General features: G+C 42.6%; 1 protein-coding gene across 2 annotated transcripts in view; it reads right to left on the bottom strand.

Moving 5' to 3' along the window:
* Window positions 1-8,175: 8,175 nt before the first annotated feature.
* The window catches only part of GFOD1 (Gfo/Idh/MocA-like oxidoreductase domain containing 1), a 69,946-nt gene continuing 60,571 nt past the window's right edge, over window positions 8,176-17,550 (bottom strand). For both annotated transcript variants that reach the window (XM_083824281.1, XM_083824282.1), the window contains one exon: window positions 8,176-15,618. In XM_083824281.1, coding sequence (XP_083680407.1) covers window positions 14,699-15,618 — 920 coding nt within the window. In that variant the 3' untranslated portion in view covers window positions 8,176-14,698. The remainder of the gene's footprint in view (window positions 15,619-17,550) is intronic.

Raw genomic sequence — 17,550 nt, forward strand, 5'->3', positions numbered from 1 at the left:
TCCAAGCAGACCAAACACTATCTCTGTAATCATGAATACACATCCCCAAATGGCAGCAAAGTAAAGACCCACAAGGCCAAAAACACCTGATGAGCAGCTGAACTGGGAAAGCTGAGTGCAGATGTGTCCTACTTCTCTGTTTTCCCTTTCTGTCATAGAATGAGAGCACTTCAGAGAAGAAATGCTTTTGTCTGAAGAAATATGAAAACTGCAAGACAATTACTAAGGGAATAGCAAAATGCAGTTGCTCACTCCAGTAGTAAATGGATTTGTTTTAAGATCATGTTAGTGATTTTTTAGGATGTCTTCTGGATTCCAATCATAACTTGGATATTTTGCTTAACCTCAGATATCAACTGTGCATGCCCTGATTCTTCTACACACCTGACTAGTAGCTGAGTTCAAAGGATGTTATTGATGTTTTTGACTGAAAAAAGGGTTGTGAGTTTTTAAATAGTAAAAAAAAACATGCTTTGTTCTGTCAGTTAGCATGGCATATTTGGGGCACAACGTAATAACAAATAATTGAATAGTCCCAAATAATCTTTTCTCTGTTTGGTTTCTCTTTAATTCAGATGGGACAATGAGATGATAATGAGACAAATGTTGGTCAGTTTAGGCACATGGGGAAAATTAAATGACAGGCCTTGAGAGTCTTAATGAAGAGATCATGCATACAGATCATGTATAGCTATTATGATTACGCTATATGGCCAGAGATGGAGCAAAAACTGTGGCAATGTGAAAGTACTTGCCACAAACATGAGACAGCAAGTTGGAGTTAGGACCATGTTTTATCCTTACAGCACTTCTCCTTGTATCAAAGCCAGAAGTGTGCTTAGAGGCTAATCCAAGGTCACCAGCTGGCTATGGAGGTTGGATCTGCATTCCTCATTCAACCAAGCGCTCCCAAAACTTTAGGGCCTGGACAAGCTGCACAGTGCAGTGGACTGAAGGAGGAGTTACAAAGGGTTTGACTCCTCTTGAGTCCTGTGACCCAAGATGAAGGTGGAGACAGTTTGTTTCAGTCCCTGGGAAGATCTGAAGCAGACATTCTCTACTGCGAGCACTTGGCCAGGGTTTCAAGGCGGCATTTTAACAGCCAGGTCCCAGCAGTCAGTGTCGCTCAACCATTACCACCCTTCTTTGCCAGCACCCACAGTGAGAGCAGCACTGGGTGACCATGCTTGAGGATTTGGCCATTGAGTTCAATAGCCCGTGTTATCTGATAGCTCTAATATAACATTAAAAAAATAAAAATCAAAATAGCTCCAATCTGCTCCCTAGGGTCAACAGCAAGAACCTAACCCAGTGACTTCGCTGGGATCACTAGTGAGGGGTGAAAGGCTCAGATCCAACCAAAGCCACACAGCATACCCAGAAGTGGTACCCCCAAAGAGTAATTTGTCACTTAATCACCTTCTTTCAAAAAGCCTGCCTACCAAGGCGGGTGGGGAACCTTGTACACAAGCTAGCTTTTGATCTCGGTGGAGCTCAGAGGACTTTGCTAGCACACTCATTTAAAGGATTGAGCAGCAACTAATTAATTACTCTAAATTATATCAGTCATGGTTTTGAGGCTTGTTTTAACACATGAAGACAAGCTGTTAAACCGGAATGGGTGAGTGGTGTTTGTTTTGTGATAAGACAAAATAGTCTCCACCTCCCTCCTGATCACGGTTTTCTCTCTCAGCCTTCTAGGTCCATTTCTCATAGTCACTAAAAGTAGTGCCAATGTCCTGCTTTCTGGTTGCTGTCACGGGGAATAATGGAAAACTGTAAAAAACACTGAACAATTTACCTCATAAATTCCCAAATTACACTGGGATGATTGTCTTCTGCCTCTCCAGGTGATGATTTGCTGCTATTAGCGCTGAGAATTTACCAGTGGAAAATAAAAGGAATTACCTATGAAGGTGTTTTTTTTTTTTTAAACCAGAAATCCTTGCCAAACTGAGCAATGTGAACTGTAGGGTTAACACCCTTTCTTGAAATGTCGAACAGAACTGTGGAGTGACTTGGACTTTTCCAGGTTGATTCATTGTTTTAGTGATTTCCTGGTGAGCACATAGATCTGCTGCTGATTTTATAAGCTTGGTTTTAAAATCAATGCTTAGAGAGAGCAGTGTCTCTCACCTTCCCCTCCACAGATAGGGCTGCATAAAATATATTCACTTAGATAAAGCTGCTGGTATTGGCTTTGGTGTTACTAGCAGTTTTATAAACTGATGGATTTGAACTTAGACTGTGCAGACAACACTAGCTTATTTGGCATTCACAAACCACAGCAGCTAATTAGACATTAATTATATATGACTGTATTAATTATAATGTATGAGAATTATATTAAGCTTAAGAACTATTTAAAGGGAACTAGAAATTAAAGCAGCAGGATCTAGTATCTGAATGTCATAGATGTGCTCTGTGTGGCCTTGGAGAGCATGGTTTACCATTTTGTCTCTAGTTTTCAAAAGACAAGGTTAAAATCATGAATGGTGTGTACCTCCTTCATAAAACCACTGAGATCCTGTTACAAACACAAATATCTCCATACGTATTTTAAAATAGCAGCTTGCGATTTCAAAACTTCCAGTTTTAAAATCTTTTTTAATGCTAAACAATTCAGACCCATCAGTCCATAAAAGGAGAAAAAAATAACTACAAAAAATGCCATTAAAAATACTAAGAAGCTGCAAGTAAATAAAAACTGGTTTTAAAAAGAAATAGTATTTGCAAAACTATTTCCAAGCAAGCTGAAATTCCATAAAGACCTAAACTCCTACCCGGTCTACAATGAGAAATTTTACTCTTGGACATTTGGAGGGCCTTCTGACAGCAACATTTCAAGTCATGGGTTCAGCCACAGGGAGAAAGCAAATCTAATTCAGAAAAACAAAAGAAACAAACAAACAAACAGGAAATTAATAGAAAAGAGAAATTCTTCAGAGACATCCCACCAACTTCACCTCTGCCTCCACCTTGCCAGCTGCAAAATGGAGATAATCACAAAAGCTCGTTTTGTGGGGACTTGTTAATGTTTACAAGGTACTTCAAGCATGTGAAAACAGTAAGCTTTTAAGGAAGCAGTTTGCCAAATGTGGGTGGGTAGTTGTGAACTTTGTCTAATCAGCAAGTGACTCAGTCCCTTTTCCATGGAGGCCCTGTTCCTTCTGTAGTCCTAAACAGAAATTATTCAGAGCTAGCAATTTCTGTAGCCAGAAGGGCAGGGTGTCCTATGGGAAACTGATTCCGCTGTTATGGAAATGCAAGCAAAAGGCATAGAACAGGAAATGGAAAAATTGTCTATTTTAACCAAAATACGTTCTGCTGAAACAGCTCAGCATAGTTTATAGCTGAACTTCCTAGCTCTGGGACAGAGATAGACTCATTTTTAATGCAGTAGTTTTCTAATACCAACATCCTCCAGTTCTTCCAATTAGCTCTCACATCTAAGCTACATCCATAGTAGCAGATAAAGTGGCCTGGGGCCACCTCTCTCTGGCACCAAGGCCAATTCGTACAGAATGGCCCACATCCCTATTATTAATTTCATAATCTCCAAAAGGGGGTGGTTACAAGCAACTTGCTTGGTGGGAATAGTCTCTGCTGTGTGCTAACTTCCAAACAGTGACACAGGAATGATACAGAAAAATATAAAGTGATCTAAGCCAAAAATCATGCTTGGAATGTTTCTAAGAATTTGACAGGACAGAGAAATAGTCGTCAGCACCTGGGAACGTTTGTGTTTCTTGCATTTCTTGTGAATCTGCCCGTGTGATTACCTTCCCTCTTGATCTGGCGAGTTTGTCACGGTAAGGAGTGTCGTCCTTTTTCTTTTCTTTTTTTTTTTTTTTCTTAAACCAGATACTTCAGAAGTTATAACAACTAGCACCACTGAAAAGAAATGTTAAAAAAATAAAACCTAGCAATTTAGGAGCAACAGTAGGAAAAAAAAGCCATCAAACAAAATGCATTATGTGTTTTGTAAGTTAAGCTCCATTTCCAGCTATCTCTGCATTCTTGAGGACTGAAAAGTAGGTGTGAGCTTTTTCAGGTTCAGCTGAAATGCTGGGTAAAATGTATTTGCACAAGCAACAAAGCCAGTTGCGTTCAGAGGCAGTCATCATTGCCTGGATGCGATATAATTTCTGCAAAAGCCTTTAGTGTGCAAGATTTGATTGACTGTAAAAGGCAGAGTTATTAAAACAGATCAGAGCAGACTCTGAAAAGCTTCTCTGAGACTCTGTATGTACACCACTTCTGCAGCATAGATAACTGTGCATCAATGTCTGGAGGAGAGGGCCTCCACTTTCCTAGGAAACATTTGCTTATATGTATACCCTTTCTTATGGAAATGCAGAACCTAAAATTTTTTTCACAGAATCGTCTAGGTTGGAAGAGACCTCCAAGATCATCTAGTCCAAACTCTGCCCTAACACTAAGAAGTCCTCCACTAAACCATATCACTAAGCTCAACATCTAAACGTCTTTTAAAGACCTCCAGGGATGGTGACTCAACCACTTCCCTGGGCAGCCCATTCCAATGCCTAACAACCCTTTCAGTAAAGAAGTTCTTCCTAATATCCAACCTAAACCTCCCCTGGCACGACTTTAGCCCATTCCCCCTCGTCCTGTCACCAGGCACGTGGGAGAATAGACCAACCCCCACCTCGCTACAGCCTCCTTTAAGGTACCTATAGAGAGCAATAAGGTCACCCCTGAGCCTCCTCTTCTCCAGGCTGAACAATCCCAGCTCCCTCAGCCGCTCCTCGTAAGGCTTGTTCTCCAGACCCCTCACCAGCTTCATTACCCTTCTCTGGACTCGCTGGAGCACCTCCATGCCCTTCCTGTAGCGAGGGGCCCAAAACTGAACACAGTACTCGAGGTGCGGCCTCACCAGAGCCGAGTACAGGGGAAAAATCACTTCCCTAGTCCTGCTGGCCACACTGTTTCTTATACAAGCCAGGATGCTGTTGGCCTTCTTGGCCACCTGAGCACGCTGCTGGCTCATATTCAGCCGACTATCAACCAGTACTCCCAGGTCCTTCTCTGCCAGGCAGCTTTCCAACCACTCATCTCCCAGCGTGTAGCGCTGCTTGGGGTTGTTGTGCCCCAGGTGCAGGACCTGGCACTTGGCCTTGTTGAACTTCATACAGTTGACCTCAGCCCATCGGTCCAGCCTATCCAGATCCTCCTGCAGAGCCTTCCTACCCTTGAGCAGATTGACACACGCACCTAACTTGGTGTTGTCTGCAAACTTACTGAGGGTGTACTCGATCCCCTCATCCAGATCATCAATAAAGATATTATAGAGAACTGGCTCCAGTACTGAGCCCTGGGGGACTCCACTAGTGACCGGCCTCCAACTGGATTTAACTCCATCCACCACAACTCTTTGGGCCCAGCTACCCAGCCAGTTTCCAACCCAGCGAAGCGTACGCCAGTCCAAGCCAAGAGCAGCCAGTTTCTCGAGGAGAATGCTGTCGGAAACGGTGTCAAAAGCCTTACAGAAGTCAAGATAGACCGCATCCCCATCCTTTTTTTTTTTTTTTTTTTGGACTTGTTTATTATTCTACAGTTACTATACTGAATCTTTCATCCAATGGGGGGAAAATAAAAATCACATTTCTGGCAGTCAGGCAACCTGGCAACCTGGTTTCTATTTACATTCTGTTATTAAAGTGATCTGTCATAAATTGCTGTTGATAATGAATCAGATCAGGGAACAGATCTGCCTAAAATCTAATCCAGTGAAAAAACACGTTTTGGGTTTCCAGCTAAATTGGATCACATGAACCATATGGCTGCACAGACACTCTCTGGTGCCAGTACTCAGGGAAGGCAGGAACAAAGCTGGGGCCAGGAGCGAGGACTGGTGCTCTCCATCTGCCAGCAGCCCAGTCTCATCTCTCGGGAACCAGCTCATGGAGTTGTAGCTGCAAGTAGATTGCCACAATTGTTCATTTTATAGCAAAGATGTGGGGCCACACCAAGATTTGTGGTGCTCAGTTCACTACTTGGAGCATTCCCAAGGGGAAAATATATTACAAAAAACAATAAATATGCAGGTGATGAGCATTAGCCAGTATTAGTGGGCCTCCTCCTGGGGCTGTGTGATGGAGATTTTCTTCTTCCACGCTGAGCTTGATGGCAGCAGCAGTGACCAGCACAGGCATGTGGGCCTGAGCAGGCCAAGCAGGAGGTGCTGTGGGTGCTGCCGGGCTGTGGCAGCCGTTTCCCCGGCCACCAGCCTCAGGACAGGCTGCAGGAGGCACAGCCATGCTGTCCTTCCTCCGTTGGAGCCAGTCTGGAGTATTACATGGGGCAGAGAAGGCCCTGTTGTCCTGTCCATCCTTTATGTCCGCACTGAAATGCCGGTATCACAGCAGCAGCACAGCATTACAGAGAGCTTCATGGCCACCCACCACCCGACAGCAATCAGTCATGAAGGTGTTCAGTGCTGCTTCTCTTTGGCACAGCAACATTTTTTAATAATCCCTGCCACAGCAAATTTTTCATTCCCGAAGAGGACAATGCAATGCATTTAACATTTGCCTGATTAATGCTTATGGCTACAAGCCACCCATTGTTTTTACCACAGAGTTGCTCATCAGCAGGGGCTCTGGAAAACAGCAGAAGAAGCTGGTGGGACTGTGGAAGCCTCAGTTCACAAAAGCTATGGAAAATGGCAAGAGGTTTCCCTCCCCACATACATTTTCACATTTTACCTACGTTTAATAGCAGAACTCTTACCTGGGTTCATAAATCTACACATACATATCTCACTATACTGACCCACATTTGAAAATGTTTACCTTCATGTTTCTATAGCCTCATTAGTGTGGTATTTTTATACCCGCTGTCACATTTGCACTTACCTATATAGTTAAGTACTATGTGTGCTGAAACTGGGTACTAGTAATCCCACTGTATCTCTGACATTTTCTTTCATAGGAATTGTTCCCCTAGGTGCTGTTTTCCAAATATTTTTATGTTTTAGCTTTTGAAATAGAAGTAGGCCTGGTGTTACTATGAAGTTGACTGGAAAGAATATGCCATAAAATTTGGCCCTGTTCTATTTCAGTGGCTAATTTATCAGTTGGAGACGCTGGTCTGGAAGCCTGACTGAGCAAGGTTATGCTCAGTCTTTCTGGGCACCAATTCTTCCTTGGCCTCATGCTCTCCTCCTCTTCAGCCTAAGAAAACAATCTGTATGAAAACTGATAAAAGCGCGTTTTATGTGTATATAAACATTGGTACATTTTAAAAATATTATAGGTGCTATGGTAGTGGTAAAAATTACAACCAAGCTGCATTTCTGGGTTGAAGTAAATGCTATACCCTCTCTGTTTATTTTCATATATGTAAAAGTATATATATATGTACTGTTCACAAGATCGTGTGATATGGGGGTGTGGGGGTGCATTGTAAGTGGTTGTGATTTCCCCCCCATTCACAGTTTGGTGCCCCAGACTCGCTGTACTGTCCTGGTGCCTACGAAATGAGTGAGCACTGGCACGAGCAGAACCCGATGTCATTCTGCACGCTCTGCTGTAAAACAGAAAATGCAGCATAAGGAATGTTGTGGCCTTTTACAGTCAGTAATAAAGGCAATGAATCCTTCCTCAGAGCCTAGAATTTCCCACTGCTTCTTATGATCTTCTGCTTTGTACTTGGTGAGGTTTTATCCAGCATCAGAGGAGTTAAAAAGGCTGGAGTTAAAAGCTCCTTAGGAGGTATGGGAGTGAGGGCTGGGTAGGCATGGGGAAGTCACTGGAGGCAGCCGAGGATGAGGAAGGCAAAAGCATCCCAAGACACCCATGGGGAGGTAAGGAGAAGGGCCCTGAAACGATCTCCAGGCTGTGCTCTTTAGGGGTGTACTACACCCCCATTTTGCTATGCCACTGGATGCGCTGCCTTTGATGGCACCCTTTGGCAATAAAACAGGCTGTCTCCCCAGGACATATCACGTAGCAGGCATTAGTTCAGGCCTTGCTGTAGTGTTAAGCCCTCAAATAGCTCAGTGCTAATTCTGTCTTCCCTCTTTCCTTCCACCACAGCCCCCACCCCCAAACACAAAGACTTTTTTCTCAGATGTGCTGAACTTAGAAAGCTGGTGAAAGTGATGGTTACTACCAATACAACTGCGGGGAAAAATGACAGGCAGCTTGGATCACATCCTTTTATGTCTTTATTTGCCAGTTAAGATCCTTTTAATCCATCAATGTAAATATGCAGAACACCAGAAAACCATGTTTTAAGCAGCGCATACCAGTTGGCTGAGAATAAACTAACTACATTCCCCAAGCAATGTAAAAGTAACGATGCACATCATCTTCCAGAAGAAGAAACAAACAGATATTGCAGCTGAGAGGCACAGCAGGCAGCTTCCGTACAAAGTAGTTTGGCTATTTAAAATGCTAGAACCAGTCCTTGTCCATTTCTCCAACCCCACCCCCCGCCCCCAAAAGTCCTACTATAATTTAAACACTTTTTTTTTCCTATCTACATAATATATAAAATATAAACTCTGTTTACTTTTAACACTTATTTTTCTTGATAAATAGCTCTTTAAAATATCTACTGTACATATGCCCATGCGTTGACATTTTATATATATAGTATTTATATATATGTCTGAAAAACAATAAATATATACTTAATATTGACACAGCAACAAACTGAACATACTTCCATTTTCAAAATCAAATAAAAGAAAACCAGTACAGACAGAAACAGTGAGTGTAATTTGTGAAGTACGACACAGCAGGGAGCTTTGATTCCTGCCCTAGCTGGGCATCAGGTATGCCATGTACTTGAGTGGTTTGCGTTGTCGACATCTTTAATGAGTTTGTATTAGCAGTTACTTCAAGTCATATGTCAACCACCCTGTATGCCATGTGTAACACAGACTGAGAGTAAACCTAGTGGGAAACAAGAGAGACCCGCCTCATGACTTGCAATAGAAAGAAAGAAGGGGGAGGCAAGCAAGTCTGACGGATGATGTAAAAGGAAAAGGGAGTAATGGATGGTAGCACACTTCTGCAAGGTCATAAATGACCACAGTAAACACATTAATAGATTTAAGTGCTTTTAAAGACGATGGCTGGCACTGCTGCAAAAAGTTTTTTGATCACCTACAGCCAACACCGTGTAATGAACCAGTTTTCCCTCTGCCACAAGAAGACACAAATGAAACCCAGATGGCCAAATTCAGATGCTGGAATGGGGTCACTGCGTAACACCACAAGACTGCAGGTTCAGAGCCGAACCTGCCCAAGGGCAGCTGAATCCACTGAACGTGGATGGGATTTTTTAAAGTGTGAACTTAAAACAAAAAACCTGCAACCCCAAATGGTTAATTTCACACATGCCAAAACGTAAAATGGATTTTTTTTTAAACTTCATTTCAAAAGAGTAATCTTTAAAAATGGTACTTAATCCCAAAAGAAAAAAAAAAAGAAAAAAGACCACCTACAAACATGTTTTGTGTTCAATTTTGGATTGACTATAGCAATTTTGTTTACTCATTTAACTGAAAATGATGAATAGAAGCTATTTCAGTTTGACCTAAGCTGATACCCTTCACTTGCCAACCCCGTTGCTTTGTTTGGCAGATTTGAGAAAGTCATTACTTGCCTGGGCTCTGGCTTCATACGCTCAGTAAGTCATGAGGTTATGACAAAGGATCATGAATGCAGCATTAGGTATAGTCCCGTCTACTGAAAATTTCTTTTCATGAGCAAATGGAAGTGGGCAGTTATTGTTAAGGGGAAATTGTTTTTATTGGACAGACTTCACCAGCAGCTCAAGAGAGAGGAAATTTAGAAGCAGAAATGACTGCCAATTATTATTCAGTCATACATCATCTCTAAAATTTACAAGCTTTGCTCCCCACAAGTAAAAACTTCAACAACGAGAAACTGCCGTCCTGAATAATCCTGCCATTTCACAACTAGTCCTAAATACCCTGAGAGCACTACAGAAGTCAAACAGTCCAGTGTTGTTTCATACGTACTTAAAGGTACTTCACTAGGTCACTGGAGCATCAGGCCAATGTGTTGGGTATTTGCACAAAGCCCAAAATCTACTGGATGCTTTTAAACCATTGTAAATACAGAACAGTGAAGAGACTTTGTAATTTGTGATACTTTACACTGAAGGTAATAGATAAAAGTCAAATCCAAAATTTCTCAGCAACAAGAAATTGTCATCAGCAATTTCTGAATCTCTGTGAAGACACAATACTATGTTTATCTTTACCCATGAAATAAAATCTGCTTTTTTTTGGTAGTCATTTTCAATTGTCTGGGTCTTTTCCCCTTTGTATGGACACAGAAATGAACAAGGTAACAAAGAATTGAACTATCTTTGTGCTGTGACCACACAGAGCAGAAAAGCCTCTTTTTTTGAATGGCTGAATTTCCAGGACAGCTGTTAACTCATACAGTCACTGTGATTCAAAAGCTATCCAAAAGAAGGAAACACTAAGAACAAAGTGGAGAGTGCCTCTGATTGCCCTGTGTTGGCTGGGCAGGAATTTGTCATGCTTTCAGCCAAAGCAAAGGACGAACTCTGCAGCAGTCCATCCTGAGCCTGAATTTGTCTATGCAAGCCCTGATTCTCTGCCTTATAGGCTGCATGGGTAAGGACCTATCGTCTCTACTCAGTATTTTGTATCTAGACAGCCAAAGTACTACTAATTTAAAACATGCAAGATATTAGATATAGGAAACCCTAAAGCTCTTGCAGAGTTCTTCATCTCCACGTGGAACTTGAACGAGGTCAGCACTGAGGATGTGCATGCATCTACCAGGAGCACAGGACAGATGCTGCTTCGCTAAGGGCAGGTCCCCTCCTGGGGCTCCCAAACACAGAGGTGGAGCAAGGCTGCTGCTCTCACCCTCAGGCGGAGCAGATCTCACCCTCAGCACCACCAGCGCATTTTCCCATTTGGCATGGGCACGTAGGTACCAGGCTGCAGGCACACCTTCCCTCTACTCGCCACTGCAACTACCGTTCTCCCTGTTGCACCTGGAAGAGCTTCAGCTCTCCCCTGCTGTTGCACAGGGACACAGTGAAGGGCTGCCCTTCCCCTGCTGTGGAGCCCATACAATTCCCACTGAAACTAGGACATCATCTCTCAGCTGACCATCCCAGCACTGGAAGAGACCTCTGCAGAGCAGCAGAGCACTTCACCCGGGCTCTCCCCTTTGGTTCTTTTTGTCTTTGGCAACAGACCATAATGTTCAGTATACAATGTGCACAGGTAGATGGCAAAGGAAAGAGCCTCTCAACAGGAGCCCTAGGAAAGAGGAACGAACATTTCTCATCTAGTGTATGAACATGCTCGCTTGGGGGCTACTGTAAATTCCAGCAGTAGCCTCAGTTTGGCTATTAGGCCTGCACCAGTTCTAGCAGCATTCATCTCAAATCTTGTGGCACTGCATTAACAAACAGCCTTAAAAGTGCAATTCCAAATATATGCTCCCTGGTGTGGTACCGCTTTTGAGTTCAATCAAGTACATCTCTTCTAACTCCTGCTCAAATTCTTAAACCCAGCGTGAACTCCAGAGGCTACTTAGGGCAATTCATGTACTTTCAACTTTACCAAAAGGGCAGAAGTTTCATACTGCCAAGAAAGATCCCAGACTGTAAAGTAACATTTATTTTTAGAATAGTAATACTTGTTCTTTAAATAAACCAAGTCCTTGCTCCTCTTAGCCAGGTGGAAGTTTAGTATCTTCACAAGCGACACTATAGCACTTTCACCTCCTTGAGAATGGAAAAACTGTCATACAACCCTGAACGTATGCAGTTACTGCTGCCGTCCCAGTGAGGTAACAAGTTCACCTAAATCTAGCGTAAGATCTATGCTGCTGGCAGAAGAGGAGGTCCCACCCTGCCCCTGCTCATCCTGGGAGCAGCACTGTGCTCACAAAGGGAGTTGTACAGGATTTGATAAGCCGGTACTAATACCAGCATCAGATGGCTATGTAAGCAAAGCATTAGATTTTATTTCTGCTAAGCAGCAATATCTGCATGGGTAAGTCTGTACAGGGGATTGATGATGTGTGTCACCTAAAGCTTTGGATCCAGGACAGAAAGGTCAAGCTCAGTAGTACTATCCCTATTCTCTGCGTTTTGCCTGGGTTCACTGCAGAGGGGTTGTCTATGATTCCAGCGTATCTTCTTCCAGCTGGCATCACAAAACCCAGAAAGACACAGAAACAAATAAAATGCAGATAGGAAAAGCTGTCCACATTTGTGAACCAAAACAAGGTGTGAGGACACGAGCAGCAATTCCAGCACAATGGCCAAACCACTAAGAAGCAACATTCACTAATATTTTGGTCCATGCTTAGTTCCAGTTTGGGATGATATTTAACTAGACATATGTTTTCTTATTCACCGGGCTTAGATTCATGATTTGAAATTGCCAGCATTTTCAATAAAGGGTTTGTGCCTTACAATATAAAAACTCTCCCTTGATCCCTTTGGTGCTAATTCAATTTTTCGGGAGAGAGAGAGGATTTCTTTATCGAATTTGATCTCCTGTATTTTTCTGTGCATTTTTAAGAGCTAGAACTGTACAGCATGGTATACCATGACAATTACAATGGGAAATTCTAGTTGGCACAGACACTACTACAGGAATTCTCAGAGAAATCAATTCTAGGAGAAACATCCAAACTTGTCAAGAGCTGCTTCCAAGAAGGAACGATGAAAGCTTGCCCGAGGCCTTAGCAGAAGTGGTGTGCCCCAGAGACAAATGCTAGAACTGGCAGAACAATATGGGTAGAAGCAATTCTCCGTTTGGTTGTGGTTTTGTTGTATCACATCATTTCTTCTTTAGTCATGTCCTTACACTTCAGGGAGTATTTAATGAAAAGTCACAAGTACACACCCTTTAAAAATTAAGCACACATTAATAATTTTGGGGTGGGATTCAAGTTTCCTGATTTGCAGCACTAAAAGTCAGAACAGGACAGGCAGGAGGATACAGCAATCAGAGGAAGTCATTTGAAGGAGCTCTTCAGAAGCCCTTAGTGCTCCTAAAAATACTAAAACTGTTAGTGCTTTTTAAAAAAAATCTAAATTATTCTGGTTGTTCTCTTTCTAACCTAAGATGGCAACAGTAATCTAATGACCTTGAGAAAGAGAGTCATATTTTCTCTTTTAATTTACTGTTCATTCAAATGTTTTCCTCTTTTCCCTAGTCAAAATTAACAAAAATAAAAAATACAAACTGAAAAGGTTTTCATCAATTTTAAAATGATTTAATGCTATATACTTTTTCTACTTCTTTCCTATCTGAAGACTTAGTGCTGTACACACATAAGCACAGGAGCAGCTTTATGCAGAACAGCAGTATCCCCATTTACTGGGATAACACATGTGCCTTTCACTATATTCTTTTAAGAACTGAAAGAATATATTCTTTCATGACTGCAATCTAAAATATTAAAAAGAAAGACAGGTCAAACATATCAGAAGAGTTTGTCCACCCCTGCACTGATGACAGGGAACAATTACTACAGTACCAATAGCTAGCTACTTTAAGCAGGTAGAGAAGTGAGGGTCTTAAGTAATTGTTTCCCTGGAAATGACAGGAAATCTCCCCCCCCCCCCCCCCCTTTTTTTTTTTTGACTCACACCACTTGGTGAACATGAAACCTCCTGGGTTGAGCTATGTGAAATTAATTGTTGGTGTAAACGTCTCAAGTGAGAGTTCACAAAGCTTTAAAAGAACTGTCTAAGCATCAAATGGTTTTCTGTTGGATTTCTATTTTCTGTTTTCCACCTAAAACCGAAATGCGAGATGAATTCACTCAAAAGTGAGTCCCAGACACAGGAAATTGAGTGTAAACCTTCATAAGACCAGCCTGAGTTCAGCTGCATAATAAAACCCACCAGCACTACTGTTTCATGCCACCTGATATTCACGAAGGTTTTGCACAACCCATTTTCATCAGCAAATCTGCACAGTTAATGCTGCAGCTTAATGTGAGCTCACAGAAGAACCTCGCTTCCTCAACACCAGGGCATACGCACTGTGGTTGAGGGCTGCTTTGTAAAAGCCACGTTTTTCTACTTAATTGTGCTTTAAAAGAAATGACAAAACAACTAACTAAACCAACACATAGAAGCTCCTAAAAAGCTGTATGAAAAGTGAGCTGCCAAGATTTTCTATATCACCCAACACTTTCACACCAAGTCCAGGTACTCTGTGTGTTGGTTAGAGGTGCAGTAGTACAGCATGGTGGTGTCAGCTGTCATGGTAGGAACCATTCATGTCAGACACTACAGAAAATTTGATGACATGACAGTACCTTCACAGCCCTCTGGTACGTCAGGAAAATCTAAAAGGACCTTCCCAACCTTTCACAGTAAACACAACTGGATAATCTGAAGCACCTGCAAGCAGGAGATGAGTCCATGATTTATCTTTCCAATCAGACAGCTAATACTGTTATTAAAACAGTTATGTCAGCTCTTAACTCTCCTATCCATTTTGGGCATTTCTTTCTTACCACTTTGGCATTTAGCCACCAACAGGTTTAGTTGATCCAAACACCGTATTTCCTCCCCCCTGTCCTCAGCTGTTTGCAAGATGCCCAAGCCCTTCACAAGGGCTGAGTTACCATTTCCTTTAAGAGCTGTCTGGTTCCTATCCTCTCCTAGGAGCTGAGTGGAGCTAGCAGTACAGAGACATCCTGCTCTTCCGCATGGCTTCACTGATTAAGTATGCTGGACTCAGTTCTGGCTCCTCGGTCATGATTGAAATGTTCTGCCACTCCCCCAGCTGGTTTGACTTTTTAATGGTGTCCACCACACACAGGGCATACAGACAGTCGTCAAAGGTGGCAGCCATTGTAAGAGGCCTCCCGTCCCAGGTCCTCCTGTCGTCCTGGTCCTCAAATGCCTGCCGGACAGCTTGAACCATCTTAATGGTGCCTCGGAGGTACGGGGATGGGATGTCACTGAATGCTTTCTCTGGAAGTAAGGAATTGCTGACCGGCGTGGAGTCCTTCAGCAGGAGCTCCCGTTGAGGAGAGCTGTTGCTCTGTCCATAGAGATCAGTGCCTATTACAATCAGCCGGCCTGCCGAACCCACCACAATAATGTCTTGTTTGAACTCCCCAGGGACATTGAAGTTGAGCGTCACTGTGCAGCACACGCCACCCTCCAGAACCATCTGAAACGTACAGAAGTCATCACTGGTGATCTGCCGTATTCCCTTGATGTGGTCCGTCTGCTTCACGAAAGTCTTGAGCAAGCCGTGCACCTTCACGGCCTTCTGGCTGGTGAGGAAGGTCAGAAGGTCAATAATGTAGGTGCCAACTGAGTGCAAACCTCCGCCTCCCATCAGGTCATCACAGCTCCAGTTGTACTTTTTGCCCAGCAGGCTTCCACTGTGAACCTGCACCTCGCACACCAGCAGCTCCCCCACATAACCCTCCTGGATCAGCTGCTTCATTTTCACAAAGGCGGGCAGGAAGCGCAAGACGTTCCCCATGATGCTCATGAGCTTTGGGTAATAATGAGCTGCAGTCATCATCCTGAAGGCATCCAGGGGAGTTGCTGTTCGGTCACAGATGACATTTTTTCCAATGCCTGAAAAACATTTACAAAAAAAGTCAACAACAAAAATATACTGATTGAGTAAACTCAGAGAATCACAGCTACTCTTAAAGACTAAGTCAAGGAGAAAGATCCTAGGAATAAAATACTTCAATATTGTGCTAAAGGTACAAAGATTCCCTCTGGCATGCATGTAACAGTTTCTTTAGCACCACAGTGAAAATGCATTCCTTTTTGTTCTTAAAATGCACTCCTGCCTAAAAATAGCATGAAAGCAAGGGTCTGGACAGATAAGAAAGTAAGCTAAGATAAAGTGGACTACTACTCCACATTTGCCACCTTCTGGGAGCTGGCACAAAACTAAATCCCTCAACTCTGCCATCTCACAGATGTCTCTTCTGTGATATCCTGCCTATGAAGGGTGCTTCCAGGAGCTGAATCTGAGCTTCACATTCAAAACCCTGAGGCATACGAGTCACACAACCTCATGTCCACAGTAATTTAATGTAGGTACACTAAAAAGTCTGGGCTGGTCTTCTCAATGGTCTTGTTCCATCATCCTTTCCATTCAGACTGCTTAAGATGCTCTCACTGGAGACAGGGAGAGGTACTGGACTTGTTGCATGATTTAAAATTTTAAACTTTCTTCTTACAAAATGCCGTGCTATTCTGACAATGGCAGGCCTTTTTTTGAAGGAGTTCTGCTAAAATGTCATCAATGCATCCACAGTGCCACGGGAGAGACACAATTGCTTTAAAACAGGTCAAATATAGCTATGACAATCTGTTCCCTCACAGAATTGCCCATATGTGCACAGTGTTTACTGAAGCTTGCACAGTGATCCTGTTCTATCTGACCATCAAGGTGTGCAGTTGAATGCAGTGCAGGCTGAGATGCCTTAATAATGGTTTTATTATTGATTTTTCCTTGTCAAATACTTTCATTCTGTACCCATACGCACACACAGTGACAGAGAAGCAAAGTAACAGCCACAGGCCTATAGTAGTAACTAGCTTGCAGAGAGCAACATGGGATGTGACCAAGGACAAATTACTTTGCACCTTCCCAGGTTCAGCATTAATTGACCAGAGGCATCAGACCAGGGGCATCTGTCACCAGCATAAATGAGCAGTGTCTTTATATAAGGCCTGTACTTTATTTAAGGCTTTTGACATGGCATAAAAGAAAAAGAAAAGTTTTAAAGTCTCCACTTGCCTTTATACTTGCATATGTACATCTTTTTTTTTTTTTTTTGCTTAATGAGCAATATTATGTGAGCCATACAACACCCTACAGCATTAAATATGATCTTTGCCTTGGGAACCTGGGGCTATAGCTGGGCCTGACATTTAGAAGGGCTGAATTTGGATCCTGTCTGCTGGAGTCCAGATTAATGAATCTGGTAAATCACTAAATCTTTGTGTTTCGATTCCTTTTCCCTTAAGACAGGGGAGAAATTCCATTTTCTTTAAAGAGATGTCGTGAGGATAAAATTTTTCATGTTTTGGAGCTGTTTGGATGAAGTCATATAAATACAGACGGATGGCAAGGATCTGTCTGAGCCCGCTTATATGAATATTTAAAGCCTGACTGCAAGAAGAAGGGGGTCACAGTCCAAACATTCAATAACCAGCTTATCCACACTGCCTAATTCCCAGTCTTTGTCTGCTCCTATTTGAGTAGCTGAAACTGGAGTGAGGGCTTTCACCACTGAAGTGGCACTCACATCTAGTAACAGACAAAAAGGGAAAAATCTTCCTTCAACTTGCTTCTGTTTACCTTCTACATAATCAGATAAGTACAAAGATACTCACTTTCCTCTCATACTAAATAGGAATCCTCTACTCAACGGCCATGGTCTTCCTTTCTCACTTTTCTTTCTCATCTTTACAGACTACTATTGGTGACTGAGTTGATATTTTCAGTCTTCTAGCACTCTTTTTCCTGCTCCTGAATAATATTTT

Source organism: Anser anser, assembly GCF_964211835.1.
Source record: "Anser anser genome assembly, chromosome: 2".
NCBI classification, from domain to species: domain Eukaryota; kingdom Metazoa; phylum Chordata; class Aves; order Anseriformes; family Anatidae; genus Anser; species Anser anser.